The 20,976-nt window shown below is 43.6% G+C and overlaps 1 protein-coding gene and 1 long non-coding RNA gene across 2 annotated transcripts; one reads left to right on the top strand and one right to left on the bottom strand.

The window, feature by feature from the left end:
• Window positions 1–771: 771 nt before the first annotated feature.
• On the bottom strand, window positions 772–13,606 carry sh3bgrl (SH3 domain binding glutamate-rich protein like). Its single transcript, XM_085289013.1, has 4 exons — window positions 13,336–13,606; window positions 4,941–5,126; window positions 2,050–2,130; window positions 772–1,669 (listed from the first exon to the last, which is right to left on the bottom strand). The coding sequence occupies exons 1-4, from the start codon at window positions 13,378–13,380 to the stop codon at window positions 1,631–1,633; spliced, it is 351 nt and encodes a 116-aa protein (XP_085145139.1). The 5' UTR covers window positions 13,381–13,606; the 3' UTR covers window positions 772–1,630.
• Window positions 13,607–14,560: 954 nt separating this feature from the next.
• LOC146581966 (uncharacterized) lies at window positions 14,561–18,055 on the top strand. The gene is made up of 6 exons (XR_014894142.1): window positions 14,561–14,714; window positions 15,671–15,703; window positions 15,881–15,910; window positions 16,562–16,609; window positions 16,701–16,820; window positions 16,937–18,055. It is a non-coding gene; the product is annotated as an uncharacterized LOC146581966 (long non-coding RNA).
• Window positions 18,056–20,976: the final 2,921 nt, after the last annotated feature.

Below are 20,976 nucleotides of genomic sequence, written 5' to 3'. Positions count from 1 at the left end.
AACTGACATCATATGAGATGTTTATATGGGAAATCTTTTCTTTTGGTTCTATTGATCATATAACCATCCACAAACCTTAAGAAACCTCGAAAGGAAGGTTTACGCATCTCACCTTAGGACTCCTGTCCTTACCACTAAGTTGGTGAGAGAATACACGGTGCCTTACAGAACTTAAAGCACTTTTGAAATGCAGTTTTTGTCTTTATGTGTTATTCAAATGATAATCAGCTCCAGAGGTTTCACATTCTGAATTTCATTAGTACTTTTAGTGGCTTCAAGTCTTCTGGGTAGGTTCTGTTAAAGTGAACACCTATCTGAGATAGGACCTATTTGTGCTATTACAGTCAAATTTAATCAATGTCTATTCTTACATTTCACAGCTGTTGAGGCTGGTGGTAACGCGCAGAGCTTTAGAATAGGTTACATGCGCTTTTCCTGATTGGGAGAGTTTTATTTTGAAGGTCCACTGACAACTCCTGGGACTCTTTGGTCCTGACATGTGGTGTAAAGTGTTTGACCAGCGTGAGTTTGCCAGTCTGACACAGTTTGGAGGGCCACAGTAAAGTGTCTGAATACTTGTTATTATTTAGTTACTTCAGATTGAGATTTTGAATAGAATTTTAGAGAAGCGACACATATCAGTCTCCTGGATGTAGATGGATTAAAACAGTGCATTTGTTTAAAACTACATTTACGAAACAGTTACGTGTTCTGAATACTTTCTGAGATGACTGACACACGCTAAAGTAAAACAAAAACAGACACGTCAAGTCAACTTACAATTATTTATTGTACATAAAAAATGAACAGCACGGGGCGAGGAGGCAGAGCTCGTTTCAAAATCGGCTGACTGTTTTAAGAGTCATTCTTTTTGTCTGTGTGTCATTGCCGTTTTATTCCGAGGAGCGATTGTACCAGTTTACGTAAGTCAGGGATTTACCAACACCATGTTAAAAAAATTTATTCTAATAGGAACAAGAACTTCCCCCAAAACCAAACAAAAAAAGCACCAAAATTGCATGTATTGTCATTTCTGTTAAGCAAATATCATCTTGTAGAAAAAGGGTTTGCTAATAAAACAGTTTTAAGACGACAGAAAGTAACTATAAACTCAGCGGGTGGGACTGTAAGAGAAAACCGTTACTGGATCACACAATTTGGCTGAAAAATTTAAGACTTCTACTGATTAAACCTCTAAAAAACAATAATATTCATGTTTACAGTCAAAGGTTGGATGATGTTGTTTGTGGCCAACAGTGAATCTGTCTTTGTATATTTCACTGGGTCTGATGATGTCGTCCCAATCGGGTAGTCACACATTCACGGTAATGCTCTGATTGACATGTCATTGGGCCAATAGGACTATCAGGCTGAGATTAACGGGAGGAAGCTGAGCTGTTTTAGATACCCTTAATAGTCTGCTTTAGCACCTCCTTTCAACTACAGCTAGCAAGGCACGGCTGAACGCAGATTTATGAAACAGAAACGTCATGAGAAAAAGTACATCGAAACCTTCATTATATTTATAAGCTGAGCAAGGTGTTGCTTCTATTCCCCCCCGGGTCTAGGCAAGGCTGGGTCCAGATGTAGGTTAGGCCTGAGGTGTCAGGACGGGAACGATGGGAAGCTGCTACTGCTGTGCTCCTTTCTTCGCTTGAGCCTCGGCCTCCTGGAGAGAAAAAAAACAGAGAGGGAAGGGACAGAGTGTGTTATATTAAAATGGAGGATACTGGTTAATATATCCCTTGCCACAGCTCAGAGGAAAACCCCCTCTGTCTCCATGGTAACTGGCACACCTCCCTGCAGTCCCCTTTGTGGCCGAGAGGAGGCGCCAGCGAGCGAGAGAGCCTGCAAAACCGATAGGAGGCCTGCTGTGGTGGATATCATGAACAGATGTATTATGTAATGTGTGTTTTCTTTATGGAAATTAAAGTGCGAAGACGAGTGTATATTTAGGATTGTTTTACAGGAAATGTGGCTGAGGGTGTAGGAATGCACTTCTCAGGAGGGACAGTCACCCAGCATGTGTTACTGTGTCCGTGAGCTTACCTTAGAGCCCGGAGGAGCGGTCAGACCCAGAAATGCGTACACTGCGTTTTCCTCCCTGGCGTCAAAGAAGGCCTCGTAGTTCTGCGAAGCAGGAAGAAACACAAACAGAGAGGTTTAAGGCCGATCAATCAGAAGATCCGGCTCTCCTGAAGCTGAACGCTGATAATTTGAAACAGCCTCTGAGCGTGTGCGGCCTGAGGCAACAATCTGGGCGGCTGTGAGAAACAGTTGAGGTTGTGTTATCTGTCCAAGGACAGACCTCGGCAGTCAGTGTGATAGGAGGGCATTGTCTTTTGAGAATGCAGCGCAGGGTAAACAAGCTAACACGTTCAGCCCGTCTAGGGTTTAGCCGTCTCGCACATTCCTGATCCCTCGCTCCTTCTCTGACCCTTTGTCTTCTTCCTCTTTCTCCACCAGGGCACAAAACTGATTTTTCAAAAGAGCTCTACAGCTGCGAGCATCCCTGTTGTCTTTGTCTGTGACATTCAATACAGCCCATGCTGCAAGTGCACCTTCACTTTGAGCCACCCATTAGCAGCACAGGATGATGCCACAGTGCACGCATGCTAAAGGCCCCAAGTGTTTACAAAGGGAGTAAACGAACATCTGCTAACACAGTGCATCAGGTTTGTGTAGTGTTTGGTAGAGTATGTCTGATCAGCACAGCTGCCAAACTGATTCCTGAATAGAAAAAAATGAATGGGGAAGTAAACAGAGGAAAGCAGAATTCATGTGTCACATTTTAAGACTTAATGCCTACAATTGTTTTGTTTTTTTAAATTGTGCGATTAGTGTATTTATACAGCCATTGCAAGAAAACTTCTTAAAGTCTTAAAGTCAGTCTGGATATAGCTCCTCCTATAGACTGGTTGATGTCATGCATTGGTTTGTGGACTTCTCAAATAAGAGGTGGATGACTAAGAAATCACTATATATGCTTTTTCACTAGAAGTGAGGCAAATCGCAGGCCTGTGACCTGGTGACTCAATTACATTTTTGTAGAGGATACAAATTTTGGTGACTGTTAAGTTACGTATGGACTCTGTATTATGACTGAACATAAAAATAAACGCAAACAGAACATAGCCTTACATCTGCAGGGTCATGAGGAATATGAAAAGAATTTGGATCTATAATAAATGTTTGTTTTTTTTAACACATACAGATGCTAATAATCAGTGTCTGAGTGATGATGTTCAACAAAGTTTTGTTCAGATTGGCCTGTTTGTTAAGGAGGATATACGTACATATATATACCCTGATCAAGCATAACATTCTGACCGCCTGTCTATTATTGGGTTGGTCCCCCTTTCGCTCCCAATACAGCTCTGACCCGCGGAGGCATGGACTCCACTAGACCCCTGAAGGTGTGCTGTGGTATCTGGCACCAAATTAGCAACAGATACTTTCACTCCTGTAGTTGAGAGGTGGGATCTCCATGTATCAGACTTGTTTGTCTAGCACGTTCCACAGATGCTCGACTTTGGAGGCCAAGTCAACACCTCAAACTCATTGTTGTGCTTCTCAAACCATTCCTGAACTATTTCTGCTTTGTGGCAGAACACGTTAATGGTCTGCAACAGTGGTAGGTGGTACGGGTCAAAGTAGCATCTAAATTAATGGCAGGACTGAACCCTGCAGAACAATATCTAAAGCATTGCACTGCTTCCTCTAGCTTGCCTTCTTCCCATAGGGCATCCTAGTGTCAGGTATTTCCCTGGTAAGCGATGCACACAGACAACTGGCCTTCAATGTGACCAGGCCACCTTCTTCCATTGCTCCATGGTCCAGTTCTGATGCTCACGTCCCCATTGTTGGTGGACAGCAGTCAGCATGGGCAGCCAGATTGGATTGGACTACACAAGCCAGTCTTCACTTCCCACATGCATCAGTGATCCTTGGCCGCTCATGACTCTGTCAGTGGTTCATCACTGGCCTGGAACATCCCACAAGAGCTGCAGTTTAAGAGATGCTCTGTCCCAGTCGTCTAACCATCAACATTTGGTTCTTGTCAAACTCTCTCAAATCCTTTCACTTGTCCATTTTTCCTACTTCTAACATGAACTTTGAGGACAAAATGTTCTCTTGTTCCCTCATACATCCCAACCACTAACAGGTGTCATGATGAAGAGATAATCAGTGTGATTCACTTAACATGTTAGCAGCCTTGAGTTTTGCCTGATACATGCATACACACATTTACTACGTTAAAAATGAAACCATACCTTAAAAGACACCCTGATTTGTCACCAGTTTTACTATAAATCATTTACAAAAATGGCCACGATGTTGCAAGCAGTCAGGTTTAAAACTGAACATAAACTCAGCAGGAGAGCATTTATTAGGCTATAGATCAAATGACAAGTACGGTAAACAAGCTCCCCCTATTGCCCATTAGAAAGTAAATTAAAGGTAGTTTGCATTAGTTTATTCTTTCAGACCCAGGGGTTATGTCCATTGTTTATTTACCGTCCGTAGGGGCAGCAGAACAGTGACATATTGAGACCTTACGTGTTTTGTATCAGCTTTAGTCTCCAAAAACTCTGTTTCCACTTTTAAAAAAACTAGCTGTCTTGTAAGTTGCTAGATTCCCCACTGTGTTCACCAGCTATTTGCTAACTATGTTTGGCAGCTCTGCGGTGCTGGGAAGGGAGTGTACGGAGTGTATTTTTATTAAAGCCTTTTCACTGAGCACAGCAGCTACTGAAAGAACAGTGAAGCTGCAGTCTATAAACCCAAAACAAAGGGATAAATGACGCCTGTACACTCTGTATACTTGAGGTCAACTTTTAATCAGGTGGTCTTGAAGACATGAGCTTTATTATCACAACAGTAGCTGCTTAGATGATCGCATGCAAATAATTTCATGTGTGTGCACGTGCGTGTCTTACCCCGCAATATTTGGTTTCATTAAATATCTGTGGGGGGAGCGGGTTCCCCGTGGCAGGCCTGGATTCCTCTGGGACATTCTCCCTCATCCACTTCCTGTTAGCCTCGTTGGCTGCGATGTCACACTCCTCGAACTCGATCTTATTGGCCGCCAGGAAGCCCATCACATCCTGCTGCTGCTTTTTAATCTGTGTGCGGGTGGATGAGAAAAGATGGTAGAGGGGGAAGTTGTCGGTTAAACATGACTCAGCCGTATGAGGAAACACAAGAGCCTCAGTTCATCATGCTGTCATGAGTCTGTTTTAGAAATAAGGAGACTTTTTCTCTCCTGTGAGAACTACAGAGATCACTGACTCTCTGTTACTAAGTTACCACTCTGCTAGTAAGTAAAGGAAGTGGGAACATGGGAAAGGCTAAGCAGGCACAGATTATACTTCATCTGTATCAAAAAACACACCATACAGTGAAGAAGCCTGCAGACACCAGTAATTCCCCACATTATCAGAGGAAATGTTTAAAATAAAAGCATCTCAAAATTAGTCAAAGGCTGCACTGTTTTTCTCACTGTCTGGGATTTTATGCAGATGCGATTGATTTCGACAGGAGGATATCCTGCTGCACTGGAAAAAGCACTAAATTAAACATTAACACATTTGTCATTTGTCACACTTCTAAAATAGTCTATCCGGCTTGTTGCAAAGCAACATTTTTATCTAAGGGGATGCAGCTCTACAACTAACAAGGAAATAAAGGTCTATCAAGGTTGCCACGGTGATATCTTGCAAGGTTTCATCTCTTTACAAAGAAGCCTAAATGCATCCTGCTGACAGATGAAGAAGAAGCTACAGTCTGCATAAAAGTGAGTGTTTAACTTTGTTTTCTTCCTCCTTCTGTGTCTTTCTGTGTGTGTGTGTGCGTGTGTGAGAAGTTGTGGTCCAATGAGCTCTCAGTGGGTGTGTTTAAGAGGGAGGATGGCCCTACAAGGCCAGACGGAAACATTAGCTCCTCTGGGACTTGAGAGGAGGTAACTGGTCAAACACGAGCCAAATAAGGCCTGCTGAATGGAGACACACACACACACACAGAGACACACATTCAGTCTTAGCGGCACACACACACCAAAAGTAAACCAACTTCACCACGAAAACACATAATAAGGATCGATGTATCATCTTTGTGCCAGACCTGACGCCCCTGTGCGAGGGTTCCTCCCAGCTTTATGGCATGCAGATGAGACAGGTGGATTATTTAATAGCTGTTGAAACTTCACTAAGGCATGGAGGACAGTGCTCTGTGATCAGCCAGGCTGCAATCTGAATCATGGCAGTTTCACTCCAAAGGGCAAAGTCCTAAAACCAGCTCTCACTGTCTATCCACCTGCCCCGAAAAGCAATGCAACATAAAGCAACCGAGCAGAAACCTCAAAGGCTTTTTAATAGACTCTGTGTCTCCTAACGTGCATGTTTTGCACAATCACAGGAGATTATTTGAATCTCAAAATGCTACAACGACAAGTTAAGCATAAGGTTTCTCATACTTTGGTCTGTTTTCTGCTTCACTTTGGTGCACTCAGGCCATTGGTCCAACAGGGCTACATTGTACCGCTGCCAAGCAAAATTAATTTGTAGGACAAACTGGCCACATGCCATCTGCACCGTAACTCTAATTGAGCAGTGGGAGCTCCCAGCTCCGGGCCTCTGAAATGCTCCCTCATGTCTTGAGTCCCGAATTGAGCGCCTGGTGAAAGAAAACTGGCTGTCCTTGGATTTGGGTGTGGTAATAAACAAACACTTACTTCTTATCCATTTCTTCAGAATGCTTTTATATCATTCCTTCTTCTCAAGAAGAAGATAATCATCTAATCATCTTCTTCTTCTTAAGAAGAAGAACACAAAAAGAAGTGTGAGGCAGGCCAGTATGTGCCTTACAGCAGAGACCTGCAAGTGTGAGGTTTCATTTCCATAAACTATGCTTCTCTTGCATCGAGTCCAAGCATGCAAATTAATACTGGTATTTAGCTGAACATAATGCAAAAACCAAAAAGGGTGCGCTAATGTCAGGGTTGCTTCTTTTGCATAGATGCTGATCAGCATTAGCTGTGTTACTCTATCTAATCCAGGCGTTCGTGGTACTAACCCAATGATTCCTAATCAATCAAGCGGTCCTTTTAACATTTCCAGCAGTTGGATGTTCAGTCATAGAATAACATTCAGTTATTGAATGTCTTGCACAATTGGTAAGCAGTTTTCCTTCAGGCCAGACTGTTTAAATATCTTCACCATCAAAGTAAGCTTAACTTACTTAAGTAGTCTGGCTTACAATCAAATTAAGCCAGCTGAACATCAACATGTTAGCGGTGTCACTGTGAGAAAGATAGCACCCTGATGTCAGTGTTTAGCTCAAGGTGCTGTGCAGCACTCACTTAGCGCCGTGTCTCCTGTGTCGAGTCACTCGCACACAATTACTTACTGCTGACTACCTACACTGATTTCATCTGGGTTAGGAGAGAGGAGCCTGAAACAAACACTTCAAATCACTGATAACTACCATCATAGCACTTACTTGGCACAGTAATTAAATTTGATCACACCCACGCTGACGGACACACCCATGGAATGACTCAGGCAATTCCACATTAGCTTACTATACTAGGATGTCCGAAACCTTGATAAACAACTCCAGTAGGACAACTCCAGGGATTTATTAGAATATGAAAATATATCAAACTATGCTTTTGAAGTCATAGCAGACATTGCCGGATAGCTTGCCTGAGCTTTAAAGTCAGGAACACTTGTTTAATATAGTTTAAATTTCTTAATTATTACTTGGTTAAAATTAAACGAGACCATTGTTACCCACCGACTATCTGCTCTTAAAAGTTGCCATGCTAAGCACAAACCAGTATGTCTAAAAAGATACATACAGTCATGTAAAAAAGAAAGTTTTCACAATAGTCTATGCAGTCCTGTGAGCTCAAGGTGAACTCAGTGACCGCAAGGTACCCGGTCCAAATCATCAACCTTCTACCACCGTTGTTGACGGTTGCTACAAGGTGTTTGTGCTGATATGCTGTGTTTGTTTTACGCCAACATCTAAACTTTGATTTCTCTGTCCAAAGGACATTGTTCCAGAAGTCTTGCAGTTTGTTCAGATGCATCTTTGCAAACCCGAGGCATGCTCCCATGTTCTTTTCTGCTGCCAACACCTTCCAAACAGGCCATACTTGTTGAGTCTTTTTCTAATTGTACTCAATGAACTTTAACGTTTAACATGCTATCTGAGGCCTGCAGACTGAGAGCTCTTGGGTTTTTGCAGTTTCTTTGAGCATCGCAAACTCTGACCTTAGGGTGAATTTACTGGGACGTCCATTCCTGGGAAGATTGTGGCACTCTTCCAAACCACAAAAACTGCCACAACATCTGCTTTCCTATAGGTGCTCACACTTTAATCAAGTGCATTTGGTTATCATCGCCTGGCTGCTACTTGCCATCTTATTTTCTTTGGAACCAGTAAGGGTGTACTGACTTTTTCCAAGTACTTCATAGTCTTTTGAAACTTTCTTTTGCCTGTACTAAAGTTACAGATTGAAGTACAGATTAAGTTTATTATTAATTAAAAGAACAACTAGTTTTTGGTAGTAAGTTCAGCGGAACTTACTGTATATCGTTACATGAATGATTATTGTTGACTGACTAGAATCTGAGTTGAATACAGTTGAAGGAGGTGGAATCTGCACCACGTGAACTTTGGTTTACATGCCTTATCATCATGTGAGAGAGTTATGGCAGGACAATCCACATCCAGACATGATCAATCCCAGAAAAGGTCAGAACTCTGGCATTAACAGCTGCCAGACAATGACAAGAATTGATTGGATGGACCGTATCCACAACACTGGCTTAGATCAATATGGTGGACACTAATTGAATACCCCATCTGATTAAGGGCTGGGTTCAGCTCATGTTAATTTCAATAAGACAGGAAAGAAAACATGTTTAAAACGTCAGTTGCTCTTCACAGATAAGGCAAATAGCCTTTCATATTCCCCGGAAGCCCAACATTTGAATATGGGAAAGAAACCACTCTTTGCGCCAAGAGGAAACATGAATCAACCCCTGCCCTGTATGCTCATAAGGGATAAACGTTTGTCTTGATTAGATCACGTCTGATTTCAGCTGAAAACAGTTGCTTACTGGAAAAGTACCAAAAGCAGTAGCCTCCACCCAGTCCTGTACTCAGTCAGCATTACAATATAGTTACAAAAGAGCCTTACACTGTTGCTCTGGCTGAATTCCCATACTGCTGCCTGGAGGTGAAACAGCAACAAAATTAGCTGATATAGAAACGAACTGTAGCACCAGCCCAAATCACGTCTGACCTATAAACCTTAACATCAAATCCACAATAGGGAAAAGCATGATAAGGCTGACATTCTGAGGGCGAAAGTCCTGGGCATAGAGAGTTACACTGCATGTCCACAGCATCTCAGGTTATTACAGATTCACAGAGCATTTATTGTGACAATAAGGAAATTGTAAAACAGTGTGGCTGCAGTTCAGGCATGGAAATGAGGGAGGAAATGTGCCGTGGTGCTGGCCAGTGCCTTTGGCTCGTTAGACATTTGCAGTTTAAGTCGACCTTGTGGTCTATGGTCTAGATATACTGTTGTAGGTGCATATGTGCATTGGCATATGTGTATTTAAGGAAAAAAAGATTCTAGTTTGTTAGGCAAACTTGGCCTCGCTCAAAACCAGGCGCAGTTGAGATACCCGGTGGCATTCTATAAAAGATATTTTACATACAAATACAACATCAGAAATTTGGGTTATGTTTTAAAGAGCCATTAGCAACAGGATTGAAAACATCCCTAGAGAACTTACACGAAAGCACAATATTATATATCTAAGTGATTGAAATGCTCTGCTTCACATTACTGGGTGGAAATACAATAATGTCAGCTCACATTGTGATACCCTCCTTCATACTGTATAACTAGCTCAGACCAAAGTCAAGCAGCAACCTCCAGGGATAAAAACTGAAACCGATGTGGGAAAGTGCCAAAAACACCAGTTCATCAAACGGCCACTTGGCAATATATTGCACACAGCTTCTTGCACTGGCACAAAATATGGCTGTTTTTATAAAAGCGTGCAGGCACTGTTAACAGATTCCACTGTTAATGTTACTCACTAGTCGCTCCTGGAGGTAGTGCTGATAATACTGAGTCCTCGTAGTATTGTACCTTGAGTTAGTCTACGATTGTAGCCACTAAACATGGGTGTCTCTCCCTGTGAGACACATCCATACTGTCTATAGCTGTGTCTTTCTCTTTTAGCACTCAAAACCAAAACATGGCCACTTGTGGCTTCAAAAAACCAAGATGCTTTTTGGCTATAATGCCATCTTAAAGCTTCAAAATGGGACTTCACGAACTCAACATCACAATGCAAATGTCTCCTGGGGAAAGGTTTTATGTTCAGATGGGATAAATATTGAGCTGTTTGGCTACAATGACAAGAGGTGTGTTGCAGGAGTAAAGGTGTACCAACTGTCAAGCATGGTGGTGGTAGCATTATGCTCGACAGTTGGTACACTATTGTTAGGTTTGAAAGGCTAGCATTATGCTCTTGTTAATGAAGAAGGAGGACTACCTCCAAATTCTTTAACTTCATTTTAAATCAACTGATAAAGTGTTGAAAGTTACTCAGAGAGTTGCGTTCCAACAGGACAATGATCCAAACACTGGTTTTGGAATGGATAACACATGCTAGCAATTAGCTTCTGTAATGGCCTTCCCAAAGCCCCGACCTCAACCCTATTTAATATTTTGGGACTATGATTAAAAGCCAGGCCTGTGCAAACAAACCAACTAGATTAAATGAACTCTACCAATTCTGCCAAGAAGAATGGTCAGATATCGATCCAGAATTATGCCCGACGCTTGTTGATACCAAAAGTGCCTGATCAAGGTGAGTGTATATGTATATACTTGCGCCTGTATGTAAACTTGGCAAGTTGTGTATATCAGAGAAAACCTGAAACGATTTCAAACTTTTGTACCAAGTTTATGTTTTTGGATATAGGAAATCTGAAAAAAATAACATTTCATGCATGACCATGGTGGATGTATCTGAACTTCTAATTACAACTGTATACATTTACCATCTCCTACCAGAATACTCACATTGTGTATTTATTTCTTATATGTATTTCTTTAGTGTAAAGTGATCTATTTTTTAGATCTATTTCTTTTCTGATAGTTTTATTTTTATAGAGCTATGTTTTTTAATGTTTTGGGGACATGGTAATTTCCCAATTTTGGGGATAAAGTATTTCCTCATCATATTCTTCTGGAATTTTATTGTTGTTCCCTTTTTTCCATTTTTTTCTGTCAGAAAAAAACCTGTTTTTTCCAAGTGGCAGCAACGTATGCAACTGGAGTTTGTGGCATTTTGCTAAATCATATTTTGAGGAACAGTACTGTTGACATAACTCACCTCAGTTCTTTTTTTCATTACCATACTGTAGCCTTTTCTAACTGGAATCTGTCTATTGACACATACTGTAAATCTGATGTTGTGCTCTTCTATGACAAACTAATACTGAAGCTCAATCAAATAACAGTACTTTGTTTTTGACCTTTGACTCTTGTACGGATCAGCTTTCACATGAAATCAATCAGCCCCAAAAGCTAACACAATGCTCGAACACAAAGAAGAACTTAATGTCTTGGAAAACAAAACCATCTATCTGGATGATGCTGACTGTTGTAGTTTGTCAAGTGCTGAACCTCATATAGCCCTCTGGCTAACTTCACACAGTCTGCTGCTCTGACCTGCATTCAGTTTCCTCTGTGGAACAAAAAACACTTGAAATATTATTTTTTTAAAATACTCCTACTTATCTCCCTGTTTTTGGATGTTCCTCTCTGCACATTCTTATTTATACTCGAGTGCTTAATGTAGTATCAGATGGGGCTGGGTAGAGGAATGTGATGACACTGTTTTGTAGACACGGACGCAAAAAAGCAAGCTTAGTTGCGACAGAGGCTTTTCGCCACGATTTCCCGCTCAGCAGCCTGCTCATGCTAATGTGCGAAGAGAGATTTTAAATATTGTGTAATTCAGACATTCAGTAAATGCTTTAATAATCTACAATAGTGCATCTGCTAAAATAAAAATCAAAGGGAATGAGTTAAACATGGTAAGAACAAACAAAATGAACTCTAACGCTGCTGCTCTGCTGACTATGAAAACAGTGCAAAAGCTCGTACGCCTCTTCTAGAGGACTTAACCAAAAACAAATCAATGAGAGGTAATGCACTTTCCCAGACAGACTCCAGGACGCTGATGGCATCGCTGGCTCTAAACTCACTCCACTCTGACTCTACAGGAAGCTCCTGTGCTCTAAAGCCTGCTGCTGAGCCTGTGCAAATGTCATTTACTGTCAGGGCAATAAAGTCACTCAGAGCAGTCCAACTGAAAGGAGGCTCTGTTTGATTATTTCCTGTATGTGAGCTGTGAAAACAAACGGCTGGCGGAAGGAAAATCGCCCTACAGGTGATCTAAAGCACAAGGGTACAACAAGTGACTATAAAGTTGGACACTTTTATCAAAGGAATCTTTAAAGGTTCTTTTTTTTGGGAGCATTTCTCCTGATAAAATTTGCACGTTTACAGTTTTGAGACTTTGCAGACACCAGGCGCGATGCTAAATGCAATGTTTTCATCGCATCTGATGTTGACTAGTTGTAGGATACAGTGTGCAAGAACTCAATGTTTAATGCGCTTCTGCATGCTCGTGTTTATGTTGATCCAGAAGTCTTAAACCCTACTTCAGGGCTGCAGCTGCTTGTCTAAAAGGGGGGCCCTGGAGAATTGCATCACCATCATTCCTCTGCACTCTGGAAGAAACTGGCAAGTCTGGAGCTAAAAGAATGTCCTCTCTACTGAAGGAAAACAAGAGTCCTGCTCTGGCATCAGGTGACACTGCACATCGTTTTAAGTTCATCTATTGATTTTTTTATTTTCTGCATGTCTTTCCTGTTCACAGTCTAGTTTCAGCTGAAAAACCCAATAAACTGCCACTGCAGGAAGCACTGTGACAAACCGCAGCTGAGAGAGACAGACGCCCGCTCGCTCCTCAAACTTCCTCCCTGCCCCTTTCTCTGTGCACGAAGTTAAAAGAAAATCAAGGAGAGACTCGAGCTGCGTTCAAAGTGTGGTGGACGGCAGAGCTGCATGCTTACTGATGAGTCAGGCCACCCCGCGCAGTGAGAGGATGACAGCCCGGTGGACATCAGTTAAGTAGAATAAAAAAGTTCGGCCTGGCTGCTGCATATACACCCCCCAATCACCTCGTACGCACACAAGCCACACGCAATCACCCCGAATCTTACCGAAGTGGATCCAGAGGACGATGCTATGTACACTTTGATCACCATCTTATCTCCCTGATGCTGTTGTCACAAAAGTCCGGCGGGCTGAGCTGGTCGGCTGCTTGCTCTGCTGCTCGCAGACACTGTGCAGGTGGGCGGCTGAGCAGCGAGACACAAAGGAGAAAAAACTACAGCAACAAACTTCCGAGGCTGAAATAACGTACCAGTCTCTGGTAGACAGCGCAGACGATCTGCGCAAATGCTCCGGTCCTCAGCACTGGATGGAGCTTTGCATTCCTCCCCCGCCTCCACTCTGCCTCCCCGCCCCTTCTAGCCTCTCTCTCTCTCTCCGTTTGTGTGTGTGTGTGGAGCTGAAAAGCACACACTCTCAGACTGGTACACGCACAGAGAGGTGGCCTGTCAAGATGGCAACGGGGTTATACTGCCTGAATATTTCAGCATCGACCTCCCCCTCCACAGCATCACCACCACCCCTCCTCACCCCTTTGTCTGTAAGCCAGACACTGGCTATTGTTCGGCGCACAATGCACGTGTGCACGGTTACAGGTGTCCCGGCACTACGTGTGAACGAGGAGGCAGGTTAATGTGATAGAAAATAAAAATCTGATTTGATTTTTTTTTTTTTTTGGAGAGTGTGTGTGTGACAGCACAGCCTGTGGAAGCGCCGTCTTCAGAGCAGGCGCTTTATTATTAGCCGGGCTTCGTGGGCCCCCTGCAGGCGTCTGGAGAAGTCGACGCGAGGCCTTTTCCCCCCTGAAACGAATTTAAGGAAAGCCGACTGACAAAAAAAGTGTCGGAGAGGAGGAGTGGGCGCCATATTGGACTGAAACTCGAAGTGAATCTATGGTTAAATCTCCCCCGCTGACTTCTGCAGAGGCGAGCCTGTGCTTTAATAAGAGCCAGCGAGGATGCCTGGCTCGCACTGGGGGCATGTTGCCTACCGCCGGGGCCTGTATGAACCATGCATGCGGCTCCCTCTCTCACACACACACACACACTAACACGGCTCACTCGTGTGAAGGCAAACATGTCCTCGAACGCGAGCCTTTTCCCCCTTCTCTGCAGGCTTCCTCCCATCTCCCTCTGCAAGAACAAGCCATTCGCGGCAGACCCCTCAACATCACCGGCTCCAAAATTCCAAGTGTTCTGCAGCCCCCAATGGCGTCACCCGATTGGCCGAGGGCCTATCAATCATGCCTTTAGCCGCACCCCTCCCCCCATTCAACCACTCGCCTCTCTGTTCCAGTGTGTTTACTACACTGCCGAGCATAAGGGAGACACTCGTCTTCACATGCACTGATCCCACAGAGAAAAAAAAAACAGTTTTTAGTTGTATTTGTAAGGAAACCCTCCAAGAGATCAACATGCCCAAGAGAAAGGTACGTATTACGAAAATAGCAAAAATACTTTGAGGCGGATAGCAGCCATTAATGCAATGAAAACGATTGTGAAGACATCCCTCTGAGACATTACTTAATTATAACGCAACGGATAGCGGTTATTTTTCGCTGGTAATTTTTTGCCTGTTTTCTAGATATAATCTGCATTTTTTTTGTGTTAGAGCGAATATTTTCCTGCTCGGACACGGCCTTTAAAACGCCTTTTTCGTGTGCGAGCCGCTGTCCTTTGGGGAGTCAGAAGTCTCTCTCGGTCTCCATGCAGTTAAAGCACAAGCAGCAGCCATGCTTTGCAGCTCTTGTCCACCTTCGTCGCCCGACCTACCGAGAACAAACGCTTCGCTTATCGCCGTTCGGGCTCCAAACCGGCCCGAAGTGGCGCCAGAAAATGCCTTAGTGGCTTTACTTTGCATTTTGACCGCGAAAACAAACATTCGCCGTCGCGTTTCGATAAAATTATATATTTTCTCTCTTTGTTCGCGGTCCCAAATGGCTGCGATGGCGTTTCCCTGCCGCCCGGTGGCGCCTGTGAGCCCGCTAAACATGGTCCCTCCCCCTTCTCAGAGACTCCCGCGCCAGCTTTCAAATCTCAGCTCCATGCACTGAATGAGAGAAAGAGATGGGGGGGCGTGGAAGGGGAAAGCAAGGCCTGGACCCTCGAAATATGGCCTCAGAGACCCGCATGACTCTGCTCTCACAGTCTCCGTCGGAATCCAGGCGTGGAGCCGGCATTTCTGGCCTGTAAATCGCTTAAACCCACCTGTATTTGAAATGAACTTTGCTTTTCACCTGAAACTGAAAAGTTTTTTCAGCACCTCTATGACCAATCCTAATATGTGTCCAGGTCGCACAGCATCTGTTCGCTGTTGATATAAACAGCAGCTAAGCTCTTATTTTTTCCAGTCACTCATTTAAAGCTGTTGTGTTGTGTTTTTCAGGCACACGGAGCAGAGGCAGGAGAAAAGGAGGAGGTAAGCAAGGAAACGGCGAGCTGCACCTCTCGCACGCCATTTAAATTCAGATTTTAATCAGCACGTGAAAGATTAAAAGGGAAAATAAAAATTTTAGATTAAATACCTGTGTGTCTGTGCTTCCTGCTTGTCAAAATAAAAGCCTCGCATTAACAACAACCTCTTGTCATGTTTCAGCCCCAGAGGAGATCAGCTCGGTTATCGGCGGTAAGATGGCACACACTTTTCCACGCTCACCGACATCACCTGATGAGAATGGACACGTAAAAAACCCAAACAAAGCAGAGCGGCTAAAAGTGTAGCACATGCAGATATTTAAATTGAGTGTGCATAGGGGCGCATAGGAGCAAGAACTGCGTTTTCCAGCAAAGCAAAACTTTTCAACAAGTTGTTTTTGCATAACAAAACATAGCAGTGACTTGAGAACAGTTATATAGTGCATTAAAATTACTACAAATGTCTCAGATATACTTTAATTTGCCTAAATTCACAATTAAAGCAAGATTAATGAACATTACAGTGAGTTAAAACAGCCAAAATCAACCTCAAAGATGTGTTCACATGTATCTACATGTAATACTAACTAAAAGCCAATAGCTGGCATAATCGACCCCCAGTATTGACTGTGGGGGTTTTTTTTCTTAATGAAGCAAATTATTGGCACGCTGTGTCTTTATTGAAAGAAGTTTCTTTTCAGGAACATTTTAGGGGTTTAAAGATGTCTTTCATGCACCAAAGTCCTCATGAACATTCAGAAGTACTGGGAAAAAACAGGCTCTAAACTATCATAGATACTTCTGTAGTGCTGCTGTATTCAAGCGTAGCAGTTTCCACATCGCTTTCCTCTTCTTTCCCCAGAAACCGGCCCCGCCCAAGCCGGAACCAAAGGTGAAGAAGGCGGCGAAGGTGAGAGGCTAAATGAAGTAGTATTCGAGGGTGGAGGGAGGGCGTTTGTAGATGCTCAGCATGCTCACTGCTTGTGTCTAAACCTGAACAGAAAGAAAAGGCTGTGAACGACAAGAAGGAGGACAAGAAGACCAAGAAGGCGAAGGAGAACGCCGAGGCAGAGGCGAACGAGGAAAACCACTCTGAGAACGGCGAGGCCAAGACCAACGAGGTGTGTGCGCAGGGGGACGCCCCTCCCCTTGGCCTTTTTGGACAACCCTGGTGATTTCACGATTTCACCAAAAACGAACAAAGTTTTAACTTCAGCCTTTCTGCTTCATCCCTTAGGTGGAGGCAGCTCCCGAGGAGGCCAAGGAGGAGGCCAAGTCCGAGTAGCACCACTGCCCAAACTCTCTCCTCCTCCATCTTCTACAGCCCCTTCCCCCCCACTCCACCCAAAAAACTACCCCAGCCAGTCCCACCCCACCCCCCCTCTACGTCTCTCTCACATGGTTTCCCTCCAAGGCGTATTGTTAACAGAGGAATATTTTTATCAATGATTTTATAAGTATCCGTACAGATTTTTAGCACAAAAAAGCAAAGCTGATTATGGAGCGCCTTGCAGATTTGCAGTGGTCATATCAAAGTGTCTGCAAGCGAAATGAACACACTAAAATCTTTTTTAAATGGCATTTCATGATTGTTGAAGGCTTGTTTTTGGTGTAGAAAGCGTGTCCCTGCCGGATTGGCCATGTTGTGAGTTGTGTATTACTGTGGGTTTTTTTTTTGTTTGTTTGTTTCACTTCTAACTCCACAAAAATCAGACCTTTTCTTCCTCACCTCCTCCCCTTTCTCCCCCCTTTTATCCACGTTTTTACTACAACGGTTCAGACATGTCGGTGTGGGCGATTCCTTTTAGACCTCTATAAACGTGCAGTGAGTCCCCTCCTCATTTTTTTTTTTTTTTTTTTTTCCATTTTTGTTTCTCTGCTTCTGTCTCATGGTGTTTTTTTTTTTTTTTTTCTTTCATTGAAATTGTGTTTTGACGAAGAAGAAGAAAAAAAAGATACAAAACGAAAAACTACTAGCGTGTTGTCCATAAGAAAGAGGAAGACGAACATGTGAAACATTCCGGAGAACGGCGACTGCCTCCGATCCGTCTCCTTAGACGACCCTGCGTGTATAAAAGAAAAGAGGAAAAAAATTCTAAAAAAAACAACAAAACAAAACAGCTCCCGCTCCATCCACGCTGTCACGCCAGCTTTTCTAAACACTGTTTTTTGTTTTAGTTTTTTCTGGTTTGGTTCGGTTTTTTTGGTTTTTTAACAGCGATTGAATTTGGAATCCTTCTGTGACAAAAAAAAAGGAAAAAAAAAAAAGAAAAAAAACATATATGCAGGTGTCCGGTCCCTCTCTTATGTTCTGAAATTCTCTTAATAAAAAGAAGTCCTGGGAATTTTCCTCGAATCGGAGTGTCCAGTTTGCTTTCTTTGACGACAGAGTGGGATAAATAAAGGGAAATGAATGGGGGAAAATGGGTTGTGAGTCAAAACTCAAGCGTTTCGTAGGTAAAAGCAACCATGTGTTGTCTTTGAATTGAAATATAAAGCCTGCAAGCATGCGATTTCCACTACTAACTGTGCTTAAGAGCCTCCCGGGATCTATCTGTACGCATAATCAAAAATGACTGCATTCATTTTTCTTTTTTAAACAAGAACATCCTTGCCACTTAGCAAAATCCAGTATTTCCTTCAAGAGAAGCTGCTGCAGGTTATAGATTCCACATTTCATCCGTCCTCCTTTCTCTGATTACACACTCAAGTCCACTTCATCCTCCAAACTTACTCGAGGCATGTTTGTTACAGCCCAGACTGCAAATATCTGTTGCAAAAGACTCTTTAAGGGAGGTCAGGTCAGCGAAAGGTCAGCCAGACCTTCATTGTTCATCCCACTGATCGATCCTTCTAAAATGCACCAGTGAGAGGACATCATACCCAGGAACTGAGCAAAGCCTTTAATAAAGTCATGCTTCTACATCCTCTCTGGCTCGCAGCCTTTACAAACCCAGAGAAAAAGGGCCTAGATGCAGACAGTTCCTAACTGCCCGCTTCTTCCTTCCCCTTTAGGGCTTAACACGCTCACGTTAAACCCTGGCGCGAGTGCTGTGACCCACATTCACCTCGACCCTGAAAGAAAGAAGAAGTTGCTGCTTTATTTCGTAACCTGCTTTAAAGAGAGCCCCGCATTTAGGTTGCACGTACAAAGCTTTCATGCATCGGTTCATGGCAAAGGCCTGGCAGGAGAATGGTGAAGAAGATGCTTGTAGTCTGCTGAGCAAACACGGTGTGAGTGGGCGACTCTGATGTGCACTTGCCTGCAGCACTGGGTGTGTGAGCGTGCACGCTTGCTGCGTTCTGTTGAGCCTCAAAGTCAACCGCTGCTGTGAGTTCAAGTATATGAAGACACATGCATGTGTGCGTGTGTTTGTAACAGCATTGTTTTCCAGGCTTGGACTGGGTGCAACAGCCTGCAGCAGCTCCTCTGGTTTAAGCTTCAGCTTTGTGTCTTCATGTGCTTCACTTATCTGTGAATCACTGCACAATATGACGCTCGATTTTAATTTGTATTTATTTATTTTGTTTAGTTTTGGGTTATTTCCCCCCTTCTCTTCCGCTATGCTGTGCAGCAGTCTCAGTCCCTCTGACCTGCATTGTCATGGCCGAGCACTGGGCTCCATTTTGTCGATGTCTTGCTGTGCGTTAAGCGTCGTTGCGCCTCGCCGCCACTAGATGTCAGTCTTGTCTCATATTTCATACCTTAAAAGAAACCAAAACAAAAAACGCTCTTTGCCCACGGCCTCATGTGGAGCTTTGATTAACCTTACATTTGATTAACTCATGCATTAAAAGGCGTTATTCTGTTTTTTATTATTAATTTACTATGAGAGATGACTCACACATTTCTTAATAGAGCAAAAAAAAAAAAAAAAGCATTTCAAAGGCCTCCTTACCTCCCTTCCCCTTCTTATTCACATCTCGCTTCGTTATGTCTTTTAATCCTCTTGTCATCAGCTGTTGTTTAATGCATTTACTTTTCAATGTAGTGTGACTTGAGCCGGGCCGGATAAAAGCACACGGTCGGGCCCAGGCGATTAATTCGCAGCCTCTGTGTGTGAGATCCGTCGATAAGTGAGGGAAACTAAAGGAAATACATTATTGATCAGACAGAAAGTTTCAGATCTCAGCCAGGGTGGTCTCTTTTTTATTGCTCATCACCTTCTTTCATCTGTGCACTCCTTGTGATATTCCTCAGCTCTTACACTCTCATTGATCCGTCCATTCAGCCCTCTGACTCGTTAACGGCTTTGATACCGAGACACACACAAACACGCGCAAACAAACCAAACATGCAGCCCTCTCTTAAGGCAATCGGGCATCAAAGTTCTAATGAGCCCCTACCGATATTGTTTTATCTTCTGCCTGTGTGTGCGTGCTGAGTGCTCTGGCTGAAATTGAATGTTTGTCTGCCTGCTTTATCTGTCTCTCGGCCCATCTGCCGGTCTGCCTGCTCATCCTCTTCTGTCTTTTCACTGTCTGGTCTGAGTAATCACAAGGCTGCTTTGCCCCCGCCGTGCATGAACCCCCCTCCACCGCCAGTGTTTACTCTCACTTTGTCCTTACTCCTGGCAGGCTTGTTGACTAAAATAGCCCCCACCCCCATTTTCCCCCTTTTATTTATTTATTTTTAAACATTTGCACAGCCTATTCTGTCATCCCACGCGTTTTCAGCTCCCGTCGTTTACCTCCCCCCTGTCCGCATCCCTCTGGTCAGGGACGGTGCATGTTTGCACACATCTTCCCCGCGTAGTTCGGTGTGTGTTACATGGAAGGAGATGGAGGGTGGGGTGCTCTCTGAGTAAAAAAGAATGAGGATGACCTTTTGCAAGGAAGTGATTTAAATGATGCCCTGTCGTCAGCAGGAAGAGCACTGTGTGAATGTGGATGAGCAATTGTTGTGGAAAGGACGTCACACTTTTTGCACACGCGTAAAGCTGGGGGACAGTGTGCGCGCACACACACACACACACACACACACACACACACACACACACACACACACACACACACACACACACAGGTTCAGGTTCACATTTTCAATGGAAAATGTCTGGCTGTCTTAAACAACTGTTTGTGTTCGACTGTCTTGTTTATCTGTACTCGATGGGGGTGGGATGTTCAGGAGTGAATGGGAAGACGCAGGAGGAGAAAGAGAGGAAGAGGAAACTAACGGGAGGTGAGGAAGAAGAGGGGAAGGGGAGAAGAGAGGAGAGGAAGTGTGCAGGGGAGAAGAGCTGGATGCAGATGGGGATCTATTCTCTCCGTGCACAC

The sequence above is a fragment of the Mchenga conophoros genome, linkage group LG2 (genome assembly GCF_057382185.1).
Source record: "Mchenga conophoros isolate Kocher_MC1m ecotype Shallow Benthic linkage group LG2, M_conophoros_male_GT1.1, whole genome shotgun sequence".
NCBI lineage: Eukaryota > Metazoa > Chordata > Actinopteri > Cichliformes > Cichlidae > Mchenga > Mchenga conophoros.
This window is presented reverse-complemented; position numbering and strand designations above follow the sequence as displayed.